Source organism: Aquarana catesbeiana, unplaced genomic scaffold (genome assembly GCF_042186555.1).
Source record: "Aquarana catesbeiana isolate 2022-GZ unplaced genomic scaffold, ASM4218655v1 unanchor226, whole genome shotgun sequence".
In the NCBI taxonomy this organism is placed as follows: Eukaryota; Metazoa; Chordata; class Amphibia; order Anura; family Ranidae; genus Aquarana; species Aquarana catesbeiana.
In genome coordinates this window covers 16911-35758 of record NW_027362653.1, presented here as the reverse complement: position 1 = coordinate 35758, position 18848 = coordinate 16911, and the positions used below count along the sequence as shown (strand labels likewise).

At 43.8% G+C, this 18848-nt stretch overlaps 1 protein-coding gene across 1 annotated transcript in view; it reads left to right on the top strand.

The window, feature by feature from the left end:
- Window positions 1–18848, top strand: part of LOC141121627 (uncharacterized) — a 34403-nt gene continuing 15555 nt past the window's right edge. Inside the window, exons 1-9 of the mRNA XM_073611277.1 lie at window positions 1–244; window positions 2541–2654; window positions 2780–2914; window positions 3001–3124; window positions 3241–3338; window positions 3417–3638; window positions 3794–3932; window positions 7640–8437; window positions 14847–14920. Coding sequence (XP_073467378.1) covers window positions 2559–2654; window positions 2780–2914; window positions 3001–3124; window positions 3241–3338; window positions 3417–3638; window positions 3794–3932; window positions 7640–8437; window positions 14847–14920 — 1686 coding nt within the window. The 5' untranslated portion in view covers window positions 1–244; window positions 2541–2558. The remainder of the gene's footprint in view (window positions 245–2540; window positions 2655–2779; window positions 2915–3000; window positions 3125–3240; window positions 3339–3416; window positions 3639–3793; window positions 3933–7639; window positions 8438–14846; window positions 14921–18848) is intronic.

The following is an 18848-nucleotide window of genomic DNA, read 5'->3' as shown; positions in this document are numbered from 1 at the left end:
TGTCAGTTATTACTGAGGGACAGAAATTGTTCATTGCTCAAGGAACCCCTAGAAGCTTTTGGAGAAACCCTGGCATTTCTCGGAGATGCAGTTCCTCTTTGCTCCACAAGGTGGTGATTCCACTTCTACCCAGAAAGGAAGTCTCTATGGAAGTCAAATGGGAAGTGATGTCAGGTATAAATAGGAAGTTCCAGGTGAGAGGTGAGTCGGGAGGAAGTAGAGAGAAGAAGAAAGTGAGAAGAAGGTAATAAGATCTTATTTTCTATTTACACCCAGTAACCCCCCCGTCATGTCCGTCCTCTTCCTCCATAGTCACTGTGATGTCTTTTATCTCCAGCAGATGATGATACACACATATATAGTGTGGAAACCTAGATTAACCCCTTCAGGGGCAGAACATTTCCCCACTTATGAACGTTTCCTTAATTTTGAAGTTCAATTCTAGTAACATGATCCTCTAAACCAGGGGCAGGCAACCTCTGAGAGATGGAGATCTACCTGAACAATATGAAAGAGCAAAAATCTAGGGGTTTAGCGCTATTTAAAAAAAAAAAAGAGATTAAAGAGCAAGATCTAACTAAATTGTAAGAAAAAATATAATAAAATCAATGTCACTGTAAAAATACAAACTTAGACCTGCCTTAAAAGTGGATGGTATCAGTCAGTAGGGTAGTGGACGGTGTCAGTTATTAGGGCAGGGGATAGTATCAGTAGGGCTCCCATTGGGGAGCTTTGGTAAGGGGATGGGGAGCACACAGGGGTGCGGGAAGCAGAAAAAAAAAGAGGAACAAGGACAAGATCAGCAGCGGCTCCGTCTTAGGGCGCCAGCGTAGGGGGGGTGGTAAAATCTGATTACCAGCCACTTGCTGGGAATTCACATTTTTCCAATACCTGTCTATGGGAGGGAACAGGGGGAGCAGAGGACACTGCTGGGGGTGGGGGGAGGAGGCTCAGAGGTCATTGCTATGGGGGAAAGGGGGGGCAGAGGACACTAGTCTGGGGGGTGATGTGAAGGGTAGTAGAGGACACTGCTACGGGGGAGGGGGTAATGTGAAGTGCAGTAGAGGACACTGCTATGGGGTGGCCCTGCCCATAGCAGTGTCCTCTGCCCCTTCACATCACCCCCCCCCCACAGTAGTGTCCTCTTCCCCCCCCATAGCAGTGTCCTCTACAGCCCTTCACATCTCTGTCCCCACACACACGGTATTGTCCTCTGCCCCCCCCCCTTCCTCCATATCAGTGACCACTGGCCCCCCTTCTGCCCCCTATCCCCACCATAGCAATGTGCCATAGCAGTGTCCTCTGCTTCCTTAAGATCACCACACATAAGCAGTGCCCTACCTGTGTACACAGAGAAGGGAGTGGAAGGCAGCACAGTTGTGGACGGAGGGCGGGAGCTGCCAGAGTGACTTTTCATATTAACAAGCTTGGTGATTGCTGCTAGGACACAGGGTGGCCCTAAACAACCAATCGCCTGCGGGTTAACTTGAAAAGTTAATTTTGCCAGCTCCCGCCCTCCATCCTGAGTTGTGCTGCCTCCCGCTCTCCACTGTACACTGATCACAGCAGAGGAGGAAGTTGCGGGGGGCAGGAGAAGGACCGGCACCTAGAAGTTGGGGTTCAGTGGCGCAGGGGCCTGTTTGCTCTCTACCTCTTACCTGCCCGCGGTCGACAGGTTGCCAGCCCCCCGCTCTAAACAAGCAGCAATGACAATAAATAAACAAGACAATGATCATACATGTCCTACAAAGGGCAATTATTAAACTAGACAGGCAGCAAATGGGCAACCATTACAATATGCATCCAACACAATGATGGAGTGCAGGGGTCAGGAGTATGGAGCATAGAGCCCCTTACATTGCTGGTCAGGAGGAAGAAAACATTCCCCAGCCTGCCATGAAGAATATGTTCCATCATTGGTGTCAGAGGGAGGGAAATACTGAAGGTTCTGAGGGAAGTTGAGAGGCTGAGAGGGGTTAATAAAGCTGAGAGACTTTAGGGGCCTCTGAAGGGGTAGTGTCACTGAAGTACTCTGTGGTCCTAGATTGGTTAGTCAGGCTGTAGGCCTCAGCTAGACTCTAAGGGAGAGAGGGGTAGTCTCTAGGTCTGTGATGGTCCTCTTAGCCCACCAGTGTTTAATTTTTAGACCTTACAGAACTGGCAACCTTAACCATCTTACCGTCTTATTTGTTAGGTGATATATTCCAGAATACCAAGTAAAATGAAGAAGGACATTCCTCACTAATTGGAGTGCACTTGTTGTTAGAGGAGGTCTGTTTCTGAAGAAAAGTTGTTTAAAAACAACACCAACCCAACAGAGAAAAGGGAATATCTGATCCTGCAGACCAAGAGGGTCCCAGGACCTCCAAGATGTAACAAACACTAAAGAGTCCACACTAAATATATTCCCTTGGGGGCAGTAGCTCTTAAATGTACAGCAACCCTTCTATTACCCCCATCACATCCACATCCTATTATTGTGTACCCAATACCATCCATATAATTCTTACTTTCATTTACCAAATTTATCTGTCTACAAGGAGACCTGTATAGACCAAATGACAGCACCAATGAGGATGGAGGAGGACTGGAGTCACATGACTGAGAAGATACTAAATCTCACCCTGGAGATCATCTACCTGCTGACCGGAGAGGTGAGGAGGATTCTGGGAGGTCACATGACATCACTCTTATCTCTATTAATAAAACACAGACCTGACCGGAGAGGTGAGGAGGATTCTGGGAATGTGACATGATATTACTGTTTTTGCTTGAATAGTATTTTCCTCCTGTGAAGTCTGGAGATCATATGGCCATCACAGTGCCTCCACCTCCCTCCCTGACACCTCAGATAAACATCAAGAAGAAGATTCTAGAAGTCATCAAGAAGATGATGGAGCTGCTGACAGGAGAGGTGAGTGGTGCTGGGAATTCTGGGACATTATCCAGTAACAGACAAGGGATGTGTCTGGATGGTGACTGTATCATTGTGTGTGTCAGGTTCCTATAAGGTGTCAGGATGTCACTGTCTATTTCTCCATGGAGGAGTGGGAGTATTTAGAAGGACACAAGGATCTCTACAAGGACGTCATGATGGACAATCAGCCGCCCCTCACATCACCGGGTAAGAGGAGACTTTATTGTAAAGGAGAGAGCAGTACGGAGGGTCCACCTAGATCCCCCATCATCTGATAAACACATAGAAACAATGTATTCAGTCAGTGTGTGTGTTTCCTACAGATGGATCCAGTAATGGGAACCCACCAGAGAGATGTCCCCGTCCTCTGTATTCCCGGGATTCCACACAGGAAGATCACACCATCCCTCACCATCATCAGGTAGATGATTGGTAATTATTTGTAGTTATAATTTATACACAGCATGTATAATACAAAGAATGTTTATTATATTTTCAGAGTGGAAAACTCAGGGATAATAATATTGTTGCTAAAGAAGAGTATAAAGAGGAGGATGAGGAGTATGGTGTGATGGAGGAACATTCTGAAGGACAAAAGGATCTATACAAGGACATTAGGATGGAGTCACCTAATACCAGGAACCCAACAGAGAGATGTCCCCGTCCTCTGTATTCCCGGGATTCCACACAGGAAGATCACACCATCCCTCACCATCATCAGGTAGGTGAAGTTGAGGGTCTGGAACATAAAGTGATTGAACACTCTGACATGTGGAGACGATGTGTGGACTCTACAAGATGATATTTGCTATGTGATCTCACATCATAAAGACTTCTATTCTTCAGATGATATTTTCTACCATTTTGTTGGTTTAGGGTGAAGATCTGATGAACATGAAAGTTGAGGGTGAAGTAGAAGAGACGAATGTGAGGGATGATCAGCAATATGCAGAGAAAGCTGGAATGACGAGGACATTGAAAAAAGAGGAGGACACTCCTACAGAGATCAGCACAGGTGAGCCATAATATATTCTGTTATCTCTGCTCTGTTACTGCACACTGATTGGTCCAGAGTAGGGAGGGAGATGAGTGATATCAGCCAATAATAGGTTAGTATTAGTTACTGATACCCATCCTGCATTTTAGATCTTCTCTCTCAGATAAACCCCCCTTCTCTGTGCTGCAGATACAATTTGTGTACTGAGACATGGTTTATGTAGATTCTGGGGTTCATCTGGCAGTATTAAACAAAATAGAGGCTCCCATCATATCTTATAGAGCATGGTGGTCCCATCCCTTGTAGTAGAAATGAAAGTGATTGCCCCCTTGTTGGGACTTTACATGGACCACCAACTCAACAAGTGTGTAAAAAATATTCTTTAATATAGGTTAAAATACATAAGACAACACATATGATAAGGATGCACAACATGTGCTACATGAAAAATTAACCATTGAATGTATAATAGCATACAAAATGAATGCCCAAATGCCCGACGCGTTTCCGGTATAAGGTGTTCCAATACCTTCCTCAGGGGCCAAGGGTTCAGAAAGTTTTACATTCAAAAATAAATTCCAGTATGGTGATTCAATGTCAAGAATAAGCATTAGGGACCAGTGAGTCCATATTGGCACTGCACGCCTCACCACCAGTAGGTATTGTAGATATTGAGTGCACTTTCTGGGTGCATAGCACTTGCACAGTCTATAGGGACGTATTCCTATTGTTTGCTCCCCATGGGTGGAACAAAACAGCTGATTAAGGACATTACTGTTAGGCTAAATAGCCCAGGGAACAGTGTCCCAGCGTTCCACCTCTGGTGAGACAAGTATATCCGTCTGGCGTGTGATGTCAGATCAGTGGATGAGTGCCTCAATCCACTGATCTGACATCACATGCCAGATGGATATACTTGTCTCACCAGAGGTGGAACGCTGGGACACTGTTCCCTGGGCTATTTAGCCTAATGCCCCGTACACACGGTCGGACTTTGTTCGGACATTCCAACAACAAAATCCATGGATTTTTTCCGACGGATGTTGGCTCAAACTTGTCTTGCATACACACGGTCACACAAAGTTGTCGGAAAATCCGATCATTCTGAACGCGGTGACGTAAAACACGTACGTCGGGACTATAAACGGGGCAGTTTTATTCTGAGCATGCGTGGCACTTTGTGCGTTGGATTTGTGTACACACGATCGGAATTTCCGACAACGGATTTTGTTGTCGGAAAATTTTATAGCAAGCTCTCAAACATTGTGTGTCGGAAAATCCGATGGAAAATGTGTGATGGAGCCTACACACGGTCGGAATTTCCGACAACAAGGTCCTATCACACATTTTCCCTCGGAAAATCCGACCGTGTGTACGGGGCATAACAGTAATGTCCTTAATCAGCTGTTTTGTTCCACCCAACGGGAGCAAACAATAGGAATACGTCCCTCTAGACTATGCAAGTGCTATGCACCCAGAGAGCGCACTCAATATCTACAATACCTACTGGTGGTGAGGCGTGCAGTGCCAATATGGACTCACTGGTCCCTAATGCTCATTCTTGACATTGAATCACCATACTGGAATTTATTTTTGAATGTAAAACTTTCTGAACCCTTGTCCCCTGAGGAAGGTATCGGAACACCTTATACCGGAAACGCGTCGGGCATTTGGGCATTCATTTTGTATGCTATTATACATTCAATGGTTGATTTTTCATGTAGCACATGTTGTGCATCCTTATCATATGTGTTGTCTTATGTATTTTAACCTATTATATTAAAGAATATTTTTTACACACTTGTTGAGTTGGTGGTCCATGTAAAGTCCCAACAAGGGGGCAATCACTTTCATCTGGCAGTACTGGGTTGTGTTTCTTTCCTAGTTATAGTAGCACAGATATAATAACACAGATTGTGCCTTTTGGAGGTTGGTCCCTATTCTTTGAGAAGACTTATAGCCACGTTTTAATATACAGTGCTATTTACAGTCTTGCCAGGATGAGACATAAGTAGTAACATAAAACTGAAAGGCTTATCTTTCCATGAGGAAATACTGCTGTAAACTCTCTCTACACTGTTATTGTTCTGTTTCAAATGCAACTTTATGCATTGACATACCTCCTTAGACCTAGTCTGTCTGGACAGTGCGGTCGCCTTCTAACTTGGCACCATCCACAGGCAGCTTAACTCTTCAATAAAACACAGAATTTGAATCCAACACAATTTTACTTCAGCTAATTGCAGTACAGAGGATGTTTTCCAGTTGTTTGAAGTGTTAAAAGACATTGACTTTGCTAAACCCTGCCTTTGTGAAGTGCTAACACATAGCTCCAAACTGTCCCTGATTTGGAGCAATGTCCCTCTGTCCCTCATTCCTCCTCATTTGTCCCTCATTTTGGTCTGATCTATATAGCTGTATATAAAATGCACTTTTTATCTATCAAAAAGTGTTTCCCAGTGCTAAAACTTTCATCTGATTTCTAAATTGCTGCATTTGTAAATTCCAAAAGCCAATATAAAAGAATAGTAGTGGTAAAAAAAAGCACTTGTGGGTTTAACCAATCTTGTTTTTTTGTACAATTCTCCTTTAAGGGGGCGTGTCCCTGATTTGGAGCAATGTCCCTCTTTCCTCCTCATTAGTCCCTGATTTTGGTCTGATCCATAAAGTTGTATATAAAATGCACTATTTACCCTTCAAAAAGTGTTTCCCAGTGCTAAAATTTTCATCCAACACCTGTAAACTTTTGCTGATGGGTGTCCCTCATTGCCATCTCAAAAAGTTGGGAGGTATGCTAACACTAACCGAGGGAACATGGAAGAAATGGGAAGTATCTAAATAGGACTGAACTAACTAGCACTAAATAGGAGGGGGGGATAGAGAAAGAAGCCAAAATGATATAGTAAAGTTGTCGTAGCCCAAAACTGCCACTAGATGTCAGCATAGCAACAATGCAGTTCAATACAACTCAGAAAGTTACATAAAAGTGAAGAGTTCTTATCACCAGAAGCCTAGGCCTATGGCCACTTGTTCTATGCTAAAAGGTCTGCAAGTCTAGAGTTTGAACCTCTTCATTATCAGAGACCACTTGACCCAGTGCCTAGGCTTGTGGTTGGGTAAAGAGCATGCACCTCCCATTCCCTATTGGTTCCTGCTCTTCTGACAAGGCTGTGCAAATGTAGAAGGGATCTGAGAGGAGGAACAAAGGCCCTTTGGCTGAAGAGGGGAAGTCACAGCTGGTTGGGACATCCACAGAGAACATCTACTCACTAAAATCTACCTGATCCAGACGGAATCTTAAGTGAATGAACCATCTTGTATCTATTTCATACCTCCCAACATTTTGAGATGGGAATGAGGGACACCTACTAGCAAAAGTATGTAGGCATAGGACACACCCCCTGCCACGCCCCCTTAAAGGAGAATTAACAAAAAAAAAAAGATTAGTTAAATCCACAAGGCCTTTTTTTTTACCACTACTATTTATTTATATTGGCTTTTAAAATGTACAAATGCAGCAATTTAGAAATTGGATGAAAATTTTAGCACTGGGAAACACTTTTTGAAGGGTAAATAGTGCATTTTATATACAACTTTATGGATCAGACCAAAATGAGGGACTAATGAGGAGGAAAGAGGGACATTGCTCCAAATCAGGGAAAGTCCCTCGAAATCCGGGACAGTTGGGAGCTATGTCTATTGATCATGTTTTTATATTTTTCCAGGACACGCCATCAATGAACCCTCAAAGAATCGTCTCACTTTATCTCCAGGTTGTAAAACGGAAGATGAGAACATCACAAGAGATTGTGCAGGAGAAAAGACAATGAGCTCAGCTATGGATGGTGGACTTCACAGTGTGGATAGACCATCAAATCCCTCTGACTCTGAGCAACCTTGTACTGTGAGGGATGGTGTTGGAATTCAGGGGGAGGAGAAATTTTCCTGTCCTGAATGTGGGGAAAGTTTTAGCTCTGCATTAGGTCTTACTATTCATCAGAGGTCTCACACGGGTGAGAAGTTTCATTCTTGTTCTGAGTGCGGGAAATGTTTTAGTCGGAAATCAGCCCTAGTTACACATCAGAGAGCTCACACAGGGGAAAAGCCATTTTCCTGCCCTGAGTGCGGGAAATGTTTTTCACAAAAATCAATACTTGTTAGACATCAGCAATCTCACACAGGGGATAAGCTGTATTCCTGTCCCAAGTGTGGGAAATGTTTGTCACAGAGATCAGCTCTTGTTAGACATCAGAGATCTCACACGAGAGAGAGGCCATATTGCTGCCCAGAGTGTGGGAAGTGTTTTATCGATAAGTCACACCTTGTGAAACATCTGAGATCTCACACGGGGGAGAAGCCCTATGTGTGTCCTGAGTGTGGGAAATGTTTTTCAGAAAAATCAGACCTTGTTAGACATCAAAAATTGCACACGGGGGAGAGGCCGTATTCCTGTCTCCAGTGCGGAAAATGTTTTACACGGAAATCACACGTTGTAATACATCAGAGAACTCATAGAGGGGTGTAGGGATGAGATGAACATTCCTGGGACCGGTTCCAGGAGGTTCGCTGAACTGCTCCTAAGTTCTGAATGTTGATCCAAACCCCACTGAAGTCTATGGGAGCAGAAACTTTAAAACTAATTCTGACAATTTTTAAGGTGACTAGGCAAGAGATTGTCAAACAAAGGGTATGGGGTGCTGAGCACTGGTAGATGACATCAGCTGTTAGGGTGACAGGAAACATCCTCTGCTAGGATGACAGGCGACATCATCGGCTGCCGGGATGACAGGCGACATCATCGGCTGCCGAGATGACAGGCGACATCATCGGCTGCCGGGATGACAGGCGACATCATCGGCTGCCGAGATGACAGGCGACATCATCGGCTGCCGGGATGACAGGCGACATCATCGGCTGCCGGGATGACAGGCGACATCATCGGCTGCCGAGATGACAGGCGACATCATCGGCTGCCGGGATGACAGGCGACATCATCGGCTGCCGAGATGACAGGCGACATCATCGGCTGCCGGGATGACAGGCGACATCATCGGCTGCCGGGATGACAGGCGACATCATCGGCTGCCGGGATGACAGGCGACATCATCGGCTGCCGGGATGACAGGCGACATCATCTGTTAGGATGACAGGCGACATCAGCTGCTATAATGACAGACGACATCATCTGTTAGGATGACAGGCGACATCAGCTGCTATAATGACAGACGACATCAGCTGTTAGGATGACAGGCGACATCAGCTGCTATAATGACATCAGCTGCTATAATGACAGGCGACATCAGCTGCTAGGATGACAGGCGACATCAGCTGCTAGGATGACAGGGGACATCAGCTGCTAGGATGACAGGGGACATCAGCTGCTAGGATGACAGGGGACATCAGCTGCTAGGATGACAGGCGACATCAGCTGCTAGGATGACAGGGGACATCAGCTGCTGGGATGACAGGGGACATCAGCTGCTGGGATGACAGGGGACATCAGCTGCTGGGATGACAGGTGACATCAGCTGCTATAATGACAGGGGACATCAGCTGCTGGGACGGCAGACGACATAAGCTGCTGGGATGACAGGCAACATCAGCTGTTAGAATGACAGGTGACATCAGCTGCTGGGATGACAGGCGACATCAGACTTTCAAAAGTCCGTCGGACCAGTCTGGTCGAAAAGTCCGCCCGTGTGTACGCGGCATAACAGTGAATTTCACTGTTATAAGCAACCATTTTTTCTGAATGAAAACTATTCATTCAGTGTTTACTATTGTGTTGATATCTGTCATTAGCCATAGTATAGGAAATGAAATATCCTGTCTATTAGGTACACCAACAGGGCCCTCAGATATCTGGAGACACCGAATGAAACGAGAGGCAGGTTTTGCATTCGTAAAATGTCTGCCTTTATTAGGTGTGTTACAGCTTATGTATGGTTCAACATAACAATAGAAAGAGGGGAGGGGAAGTGGTTAGTAAATGATGTATTGGTATAAAAATATATGGTTATACAAGTCCGTGACCCCTAAAATACATCAATCAAGAGGTTACAAGAGTCAACAGGCCATCTGGTTATAAGACATAAGTCATGCATCGTGTCCCATGGCCTACAGAACCCTACAGAACAGAAAACAGGAAAGGACCAACCAACCCACAATGATATATATATAGATTACAGTGCTTGTGCAAGCATCTTTCTAAGCATTCTTTCATAGTTGAACTGGCAACTCATATCAAAGCATATCAAAATGAAGTCACGGTGGTTTGGGCATATTACAGTACAGATGGGCTGTGATTGGCCCTGTCTGTACCATGTGATCACTGCGAGCAATCACAGATATCAACACAATAGTATGGAAACTATCCATTGTGTACTATCGTCATGTGATCTGCTGTGAGAGGCCCCGGAGAATACAGTGGTGGTTGTTGCAATTTTTATGATTATCTTTCGTTGAGAAAATAGATTTTAAACATTCGATGTTTAAAAGTGCATACACCTGTGAAATAGCAGCAAACTACGGTGCTTTAAAATCCTTTACAGGTTACCAGTTTAGATTTAGAGGAAGTCTGGCCCTAGAATTATTGCTCTAGCTCTGACAATGGCGGCGATAACGCACTTGTGTGGTGCGATCACTGTTTACATATGTCTGTGGAGGAACAACCTCTTCTCCACCTTCTCTGTGATAATAAAGCTGAAAGCGATGAGGATTGCATCACTTCCGGTTTTCTGTTTCCCCGACCGATAGCCAGGAAAACAGCACAAAAAAAAAACAGCACATTTGCATTTGCACGAGGGACGGGTGCTTTACCATTTTTTTCTTTATTTTATTTACATTATTTTTTTTACACTTTTTTTTCTTTATTTCATTTCACTTTATTGCTGTTTAAAATGATGAACAACATCCCTTGGGATAGCTTGGGCAGTGAGAGGTCCTCTTTATAGAGAGATCTGAGGTCTAATGAACCCCTGTTCCCTCCTCTGCCCTTCAAGGCATCTGATCAGACACTGATTGGTTGGATCAGCTGTTTTCCTGGCTATCGGTCGGGGAAACAGAGAACCGGAAGTGATGCAATCCTCATCGCTTTCAGCTTTATTATCACAGAGGAGGTGGAGAAGAGGTTGTTCCTCCTCCCCTGAGCATTGCTAACTCGACCGCTTACAGCAGTTCCGGGCTTGGCGATGGAAAAGTCCGGGAATGGAGGTTGGGGTGGGGGGGGTGCGGATGAAGTGGGTAAATAAAGGACTTTTCAAGTGTGTGTGTGTGTTTTTTTATGTAGCAGAATACACCTTTACCATTGACCATAGGTCCCTTTAACTCCATTACCCACAATCCTTTAGGCTCCCATCATCCCCTGGACTCCTGGGCTTGCCCAGGGAATATAATAAGCAGCTCCTCCTGCATCAGTGGGACCGTGCCCAGTGATGCAGCTGTGAGTAGTCTAGCTATCTGTGACCAAGGACAGGGCCCCATACATCAGAACTGGTGAACAGAACACTGCCATACATGGACTCTCTGGCTAGAGGTATGCCGGGGCAGCACACAAGTCTGAGAAATGAATGAGGGACATAGGGAAAGAACGGTTTTGTTGCACTTTGAATTTGTAATGTTCAGAACCGTGCATAAGACCCCATACACACTATGCAACATTTGTTGTCTGATTTTTTTTAGATTTACCAAAACCATGTAATGCAAGGGCCTGCCTGATTGCATACACATTCAAACTCTTAGCCTGGTTTCACACATGTGCGGTGCGAATTGAAGCTCAGGTTTCACTGGGGAGATAACAATCTCCTGTTCAACGGATTCATTGCGTTTTTGCTCAGGATTAGAGAGCAGGGAGAGGGGGAGGGAGGGGGAGAGGGGGAGGTGTAGTGAGGAGAAAGAGAAAATCCTTGTTCAGAACGCAATGCATCTGCGAATCAGATGCGTTCCCATAGGAGATAATAGGCTTGTAGTTCGCACCGCAATGCCCAAAAAACGCACACGTTTTTTGTGCAATGCGCAGTGCGAATGCAACGCACATATGTGAACCAGATACATTCATATGAATGTATTTTAAAATGTCCTGCGAATTAGATGCGGTGTAAGCCGCATCTAATTCGCATAGGTGTGAACCCGGGCTTAAGGTTTGACCTCATATTATATGGTTAGACATGTGCAATTCGTTTAGTTCAGAATTCGTTTTTTGACCAATCCGTTAATTTCCGAATTTTTCAATTTCCGAATTTCGAATTTCCGAATTTTCAAATTTCCAAATTTCGAATTTGAAAGTTCGCAAATTCGGAAATTTGAAGATTTGGAAATTCGGAAACTCGGAAATTCGGAAATTCAAAAATTCGGAAATTCAGAGGAGCAACCTATAGCAACCAATCCTAGCAGTTCAGAGTGTGAATTTTGGAATTTTCAAATTTCTGAATTTTCTGAATTTTCAGCAAAATTCCGAAATTCTAAAATTCCGAAATTCTAAAATTCCGAAATTCTAAAATTCCAAAATTCTAAAATTCCGAAATTTGAAAATTCGGAATTTGAAAATTTGGAAATTTGAAAATTCAGAAATCGGAATTAAAAAATTTGGAAATTCGGAAATGAGAAAATTCAAAAATTTGGAAATTCGGAAATTTGAAAATCCAAATTGAGCAGGGTGGGATGGAGCCCTCTGCTCTATGGGCAGTCAAATGTAAACAGACTTTGCTGTCCGTTTACACCCAACTGCAGTTAGATCCAGACAGAGGGGAACAGATCCCCCTTTAATTTGTTTTTAGTGGACCGGATTGGATTGGAGATTACACCCACTGCTCCAAGAGAATAGAGGGTCCAATTGGGTCCGCCTGAAAAATAGACAGGTGGATCCGATTGGACTGCTTATGTAAAAGTTCAATGTGATAGATAGAGAGAATAATTCATCTATGTACATCCAAAGTGCTAGTGCAGTAAATACATTTCATACAAAAAGTCCAACAAAATTGTGTCATGACAAACTTGTGCAGATGTGATGGTACACTGCAAGCTGTTTGCTTTCAGTGTACAATCACCAAGACACAGGAGCATAGACATGTGCACTGCCAAAAAATTAATTTGTTTTCATTTTCATTTCATTCATTTGTTTTCTTTTGTTTGTTTTTTTTTTTTTTTCGTTTTTGGGGTCATTCATTATGATCGAAATGAGTTATTTCAAATAAATGTGTAAAAATTTGAATTGGTTATGTTCCATTCACTTAGATGCGGTATTCGTTACTTTGATAATTCGGAAAAATCGAGAATTCCAAAATCCAAAAATAAGAACAAAAATTCGAAAGAATAAAAATACGAAAATTCGAAAATCGAAAAATTCAAAATAATATCTAACTAACTAATAATAATTAACTATCAAATTATAGGTATTGGAATTTCCTTTCAAATTTGGCTGTTAGAGAACGTAAAGAATACGAATTTATCCGAAGTTATGAATTATCTGAAATAGTGAATGCCGAATTGAAATGAATGGAACAGAACTAATTAATACTAATAAATAATAGTAATAAAACATTTTTATTAATATGATTATTATTTATTGTTATTAATTTTTTTTACGTTCCATTCGTTTAGATGCGGCATTTGTTATTTTGGATAATTTTTAACTTCGGATAAATTCATGACCATACATGACCTCATAAGTTTATAAAGTCACATTTTTTGGTAAGCAGATGGTGTGTGCTCTGTCTTGGTGATAGTACACTGAAATCGGCTCAAACAGCTCGCAGTGGATCTGCACAAGTTTATAACGGCACGATTTTATTGGACTTTTTATATGAAATGTATGTTTTATGCATATTATTTATTGCACTAGCACATGTATTAATTATTCTTGAAATCTATCACATTGCAATTTATTGTGGTTCACACTTAAATGATGGATGTTTTTTTTCTTTGTATCTGTTTGCTTATGTAAGATATTTTGTATTACTTTGAGTTTGCAAATTTGAAAGCACTTTGATAGCATTGAAAATTATTTAAAGGAACAGCGCACCTAATTTTTATACAGTGGAACCTTGGATTACGAGGAGATTGCTTGTAATCCAAAAACACTCGCATATCAAAGCGAGTTTCCCCATAGAAGTCAATGGAAACTAAGCTAATTCATTCCGCATTGACTTCTATTGTATGCAATACCGCATGTGGCCAGAGGTCGGGGGGCGCCGGAGAGCCTTGGAAATACTCAGGGACAGCTCGGTTGAACTCGAAAACCCTCAGAAAGGTTCAGAAACACTCGGCTGCAAACCATTCCGAGTGTCACCAGCACCTCTGGCCAAATGCGGTACTGCACACCCCATAGCTTGAATTCTGCTCGTTTTGGCGAGACAACACTCGCAAACCGAGTCAGGATTTATAATATACGACATATATTATACAACATTTGTAATACAAAAACTGAGAAGGCATAACGTATAGTACTGATATAAACCTTGGTGGCCTAGTCCAGCCTACCCCGGTTGGGTTCAAGCTGTGGGACTGGAAGGTCACCACTTTAACTATGCTTTTCTATGCTCTTGCTTTGCTATTCTTACAGTAAAAACAATGAGTATGGAAATAATGTTAGGAAGGGAAATGAAAAATAACGAATAACCAAAAAGTAATGAATATCAGAGATATTGCTCTACACCGACTAATTGCTTAGGTGAATGGTCACAATATTTCAGCCTGAAGGGTAAATTTTAATTTTACATTCGTTTAGGTAATTGGAGGCTCTGGGATGGGATATCCAAATTTTCCATGTGATTGACCAGTTTGTCCTGGTTTGATTCACTATGAGACATTTCTTGGGGATGCAGTTCCTCTGAGCTCCACAAGGTGGTGATCTCACCTCTACCCAGACAGGAAGTCTCTATGGAATGCAGACAGGAAGTGATGTCAGGTACAGACAGGAAGTGATGTCAGGTACAGACAGGAAGTTCCAGGTGAAAGGTGAGGCAGGAGGAGGTAGAGAACAGACATTGCTTGAAGATGCAGCAGAGGAGGTAATAAGATCTTATTTTCTATTTACACCCAGTAACCCCCCGTCATGTCCGTCCTCTTCCTCCATAGTCACTGTGATGTCTTTTATCTCCAGCAGATGATGATACACACATATATAGTGTGGAAACCTAGATGAACCCCTTCAGGGGCAGAACATCTCCTCACTAGAGATGGGCTCAGGCGTGTTCGGGATTCTAGTCCCAAGTTCCCAACCCATGTGCCCGAGCCCACCAGGAAGCCAACACTGCACACCGCTAATCTCAAGGAAGTGTGATGTTTCCGGGACCGGGAAATGTCTCGCTGCCCGTGATTAGCGGTGTGGCGTGTCGGCTCCCTGGTGGGATCGGGGCACGTGGGTTGGGACTAGAATCCCAAACACGCCTGAGCCCATCTATTCCCCACTTATGGGATGGGAACATTCTCCTTATTTTGGAGATGTGTCACCTTCTCACTAAGGATGAGATGAACTGTTCGGTGAACGTCAAGGAAGTTTGGATGCCAGACCCTATAGAAATCTGAATCTGTCAAATAAGCTGAATCTGTCAAATAAAAAAATGACCATTTTCTGGGCTAATAGGCAAAGGGGAGTATCAATAAATTATCGCTGGGCATGCACCATTATATTGTTGTTTAGATTTGTGTGTTAGGTGTCCAGCCTTGGGACACAAGTTATTATTTATGCACTAGGATCACTTTTATTACATGTTTTGGATCATTGTTTATATTGCATGTTTACTACACCTATTTTCTATTGCTGCTGATTTAACACAGTGTGAAAAATGTGGCGATCGCTGGATGACTAGGGGCATCACCGAGTGATTGCTTTTAGCCTTGAGGTTACACCCAGTAACGTTCAATTGGTTTATGCACAGAAGTCACTTTATATTTTTTTTTGTCTTTTATTTTTTTTTTTTTTTTTTATGGTTGAACTGGATTGACTTGTGTCTTTTTTCAACCTAACTATGTAACTATATATTTATTTTGATGGTTATCTATTAGGAGTGATTAACGGGGTTGGGGTTAGGGTTAGGGTGTGGGTTAGGGTTAGGGTGAGGGTGTGGGTTAGGGGTTAGGGTTTCCCCTTGAAGAACAAGGTTAGGACTCGGGGATTGGAATAGGGACCTCCTCCAAAGGTCAGCAGGCGTGTCCCCAAAGGTCAGGAGGCATGACTGACCCGCCCCCAACAAAGTGTTCTGCCCACCCCAACTAAGTTGTGGAATGAACAAGTCGGGGAAACTACATATTGGTTAGATTGAGTTAACTGTCAGTGCCTCAATACTCTCTAACAATAAATTAGCCTGGGTGAGTACTGCCCTGGAGAACATGCAAAAACTTTTTTTTTTTTTTGTAAATTTCATTCGGGCCGGGAGTAGTGATGGTTTTTTTTTTTTTGTTTTTTAATGCCTGAAGTTAAACATTAAAAATGCCCAATTCCTTTAAATAACATGCCTGGGGGGGTGTCCTAATCCTGCCTGTAAAGGGACATCTCTGTCATGTACAGAAAATGCTGCAGCAGTGCTGACATTTACAAAGTAAAAAAGTGCTTAAAATTGCCTGCAAAAGACATTTCATTACCGGCATCTTAAAAAAAAAAAAAAAAACAGCAATAAAATGTCATTTGCAGGAAATTTAAAGAGGAGTTCCAGCCCAGGGAAAAAAATTTAAAAGTCAGCAGCTGCAAATTACCTGTCCAGGGAGCCCGCGATGTCGGCACCCCAAGCCGATCCGTCCCATCGGTTTCAGGTGCAAGCGCCAGCATCTTCACTAAGGAAAATAGGAAGTGAGGCCTGGCGGCTTTAATAGCCTGTTTCCTGCTGCGCATGCGTGAGTCGCACTGCACTTTCTGAATGGTCCTGCTGCCTTCTGGAACCTGCGCGTTTCCCAGAAGGCAGCGGGGGGGGGAGGAAGGGCTGGAAATTACGTAGGTTGCTGCACAACGATTACGGCAATCTTACCCAGAAGTGGGAGCAGGTACCCCCCTCCGAAAGGTCCCAAATGTGGCAGCGGAGGGGGGGAGGAAGCAAACAAGTGGAGTTCCCCCTTTTGGGTGGTGCTCCACATTAAACTTTTTTTTTTCCTTTGCATATGTTGCTGCAGCACATTGTACATCAAGAATGAAAGAAACAAAAAGCGTAGAGTCCCCCCAAAATACTGTCAAGGGCATGCTGGCCATAGCGCAAGTCCTGCGGGTGCTATTGTTTGCAGGCGCATGCATTGCTATTGTACTGTTGTTTGCAGGTGCATGCATATGCGCGTGCGTTTGCACATTGGCTAATTCTGGCCCCAAGTGGCCTATATAAGTGCATTAGTTAGTTGCTGTCTGATCTGCAGCTATTTCCAAGTTCCTGTATCTGCTTCTGTATTTGATTCCTGTGATTGGCCCGGCTTGCCCTGACCTTGCTTGAACGCAACCTGCCCGGACCTTGGCTTTTCTCTGGATTTTGCGATTTTTATCATGACTGCGACATTATGGGGGACACAATGGACAATTTTGACACAATTTTCAGACCATTGGCATTTATACAGCGATCGGTGCTATAAAAATGCATTGATTACTGTAAAAATGTCACTGGCAGTGAAGGGGTTAACACTAGGGGGCGATCAAGGGGTTAACTGTGTTCCCTGGGAGGTGATTCTAACTGATTCTAACTGAAGGGGGAGTGGACTGACTAGAGGAAGTGACAGATCGTGGTTCCTAGCTAACACACGATCTGTCATTCCTCTCAGAGCAGAACATGGATTTGTGTGTTTATACACACACTTCCGTGTTCTGTCCCTCGTGCTCTCGATCACTCGTGGCCAGCGGTCATCGCAACCGTCGGCCAGGAGCATCGGCACCCCCGCTGTGCAGCGCGCGCGCCTGCTATCCCGATCCCGCGAGCCGACGTATAGCTACGACGGTACGCGGGATGATGCCGACCTGCCGCCGTATAATGATCATGATCATTATACGGCGGCTGGTTGGCAAGCAAAAAAAGACCAACCAATTTTTTAAAAAAACCCCAATATTTTTTACTTTCTTCTATTAAACATTTCCAATGAAGAAAATCTAATTTCTTCATCAATTTTTGGCCAATATATATTCTGCTACATATTTTTGGTATAAACAAAATCCCAACAAGCGTATATTAATTGGTTTGGGAAAAAGTTATAACGTCTACAAACAATGGGATAGATTTAGGGACTTTTTTTTTTTACATATTTTTTACTAGTAATAGCGGCGATCAGCGAAGTGATAATTTTTTGGGACCAGTGACACTAATACAGTGATCAATGACACTGGCAGGGAAGAGGTCACGGGCAATATAAGGGTTAAATGTGTTCCCTAGGGGGTGCTTTCTAACTGTGTGTGGGGGGGGAGGATTACGTTGACTAAAGCAAAACAGAGATCTGTGTTCCTGCTTAGCAGAAACACAAGATCTCCATTTTCCCCTCTCACAGAATGGCGGTCTGCCTTGTTTACATAGGCAGGCCACCATTCTGCCTCTCCCGGAACGATTACTGGGTTCCCTGTCCAATCACAGCAGGAGCGGGTCTCTGGTGGCGTGCTCGCCCCAGACCAGAAAGAGCTTAAGGGCCATCCTGCTGCAGTATATGTACATGGAGCGGTCCTTAAGCCAATAAGGAAGGGCTGGGAAGTATCCAGGGTAAGGGCAACACAAGAGGACAAGCAATATCCAGTGGCCCTTAAAGGGGTAACCAGTGGCGGAACTACCAGGGTTGGAGGAGTCGCACTTGCGACTGGGCCCTGGAGTTCCGCCACTGTGGGGGGCCCAAAGGCCTGGAATGTGGCTCTAGGGTTGCTGACTGCAGTTATGAGCAGAGAGTGTCTTACATTTTCTCTCACACTGCCCACTGACAGCCCACCCCTCCCCCTCCTCACACAGATGGGAGAGGAAAGGGAGAGAGAGCAGGATCTTCTCCTCCTCC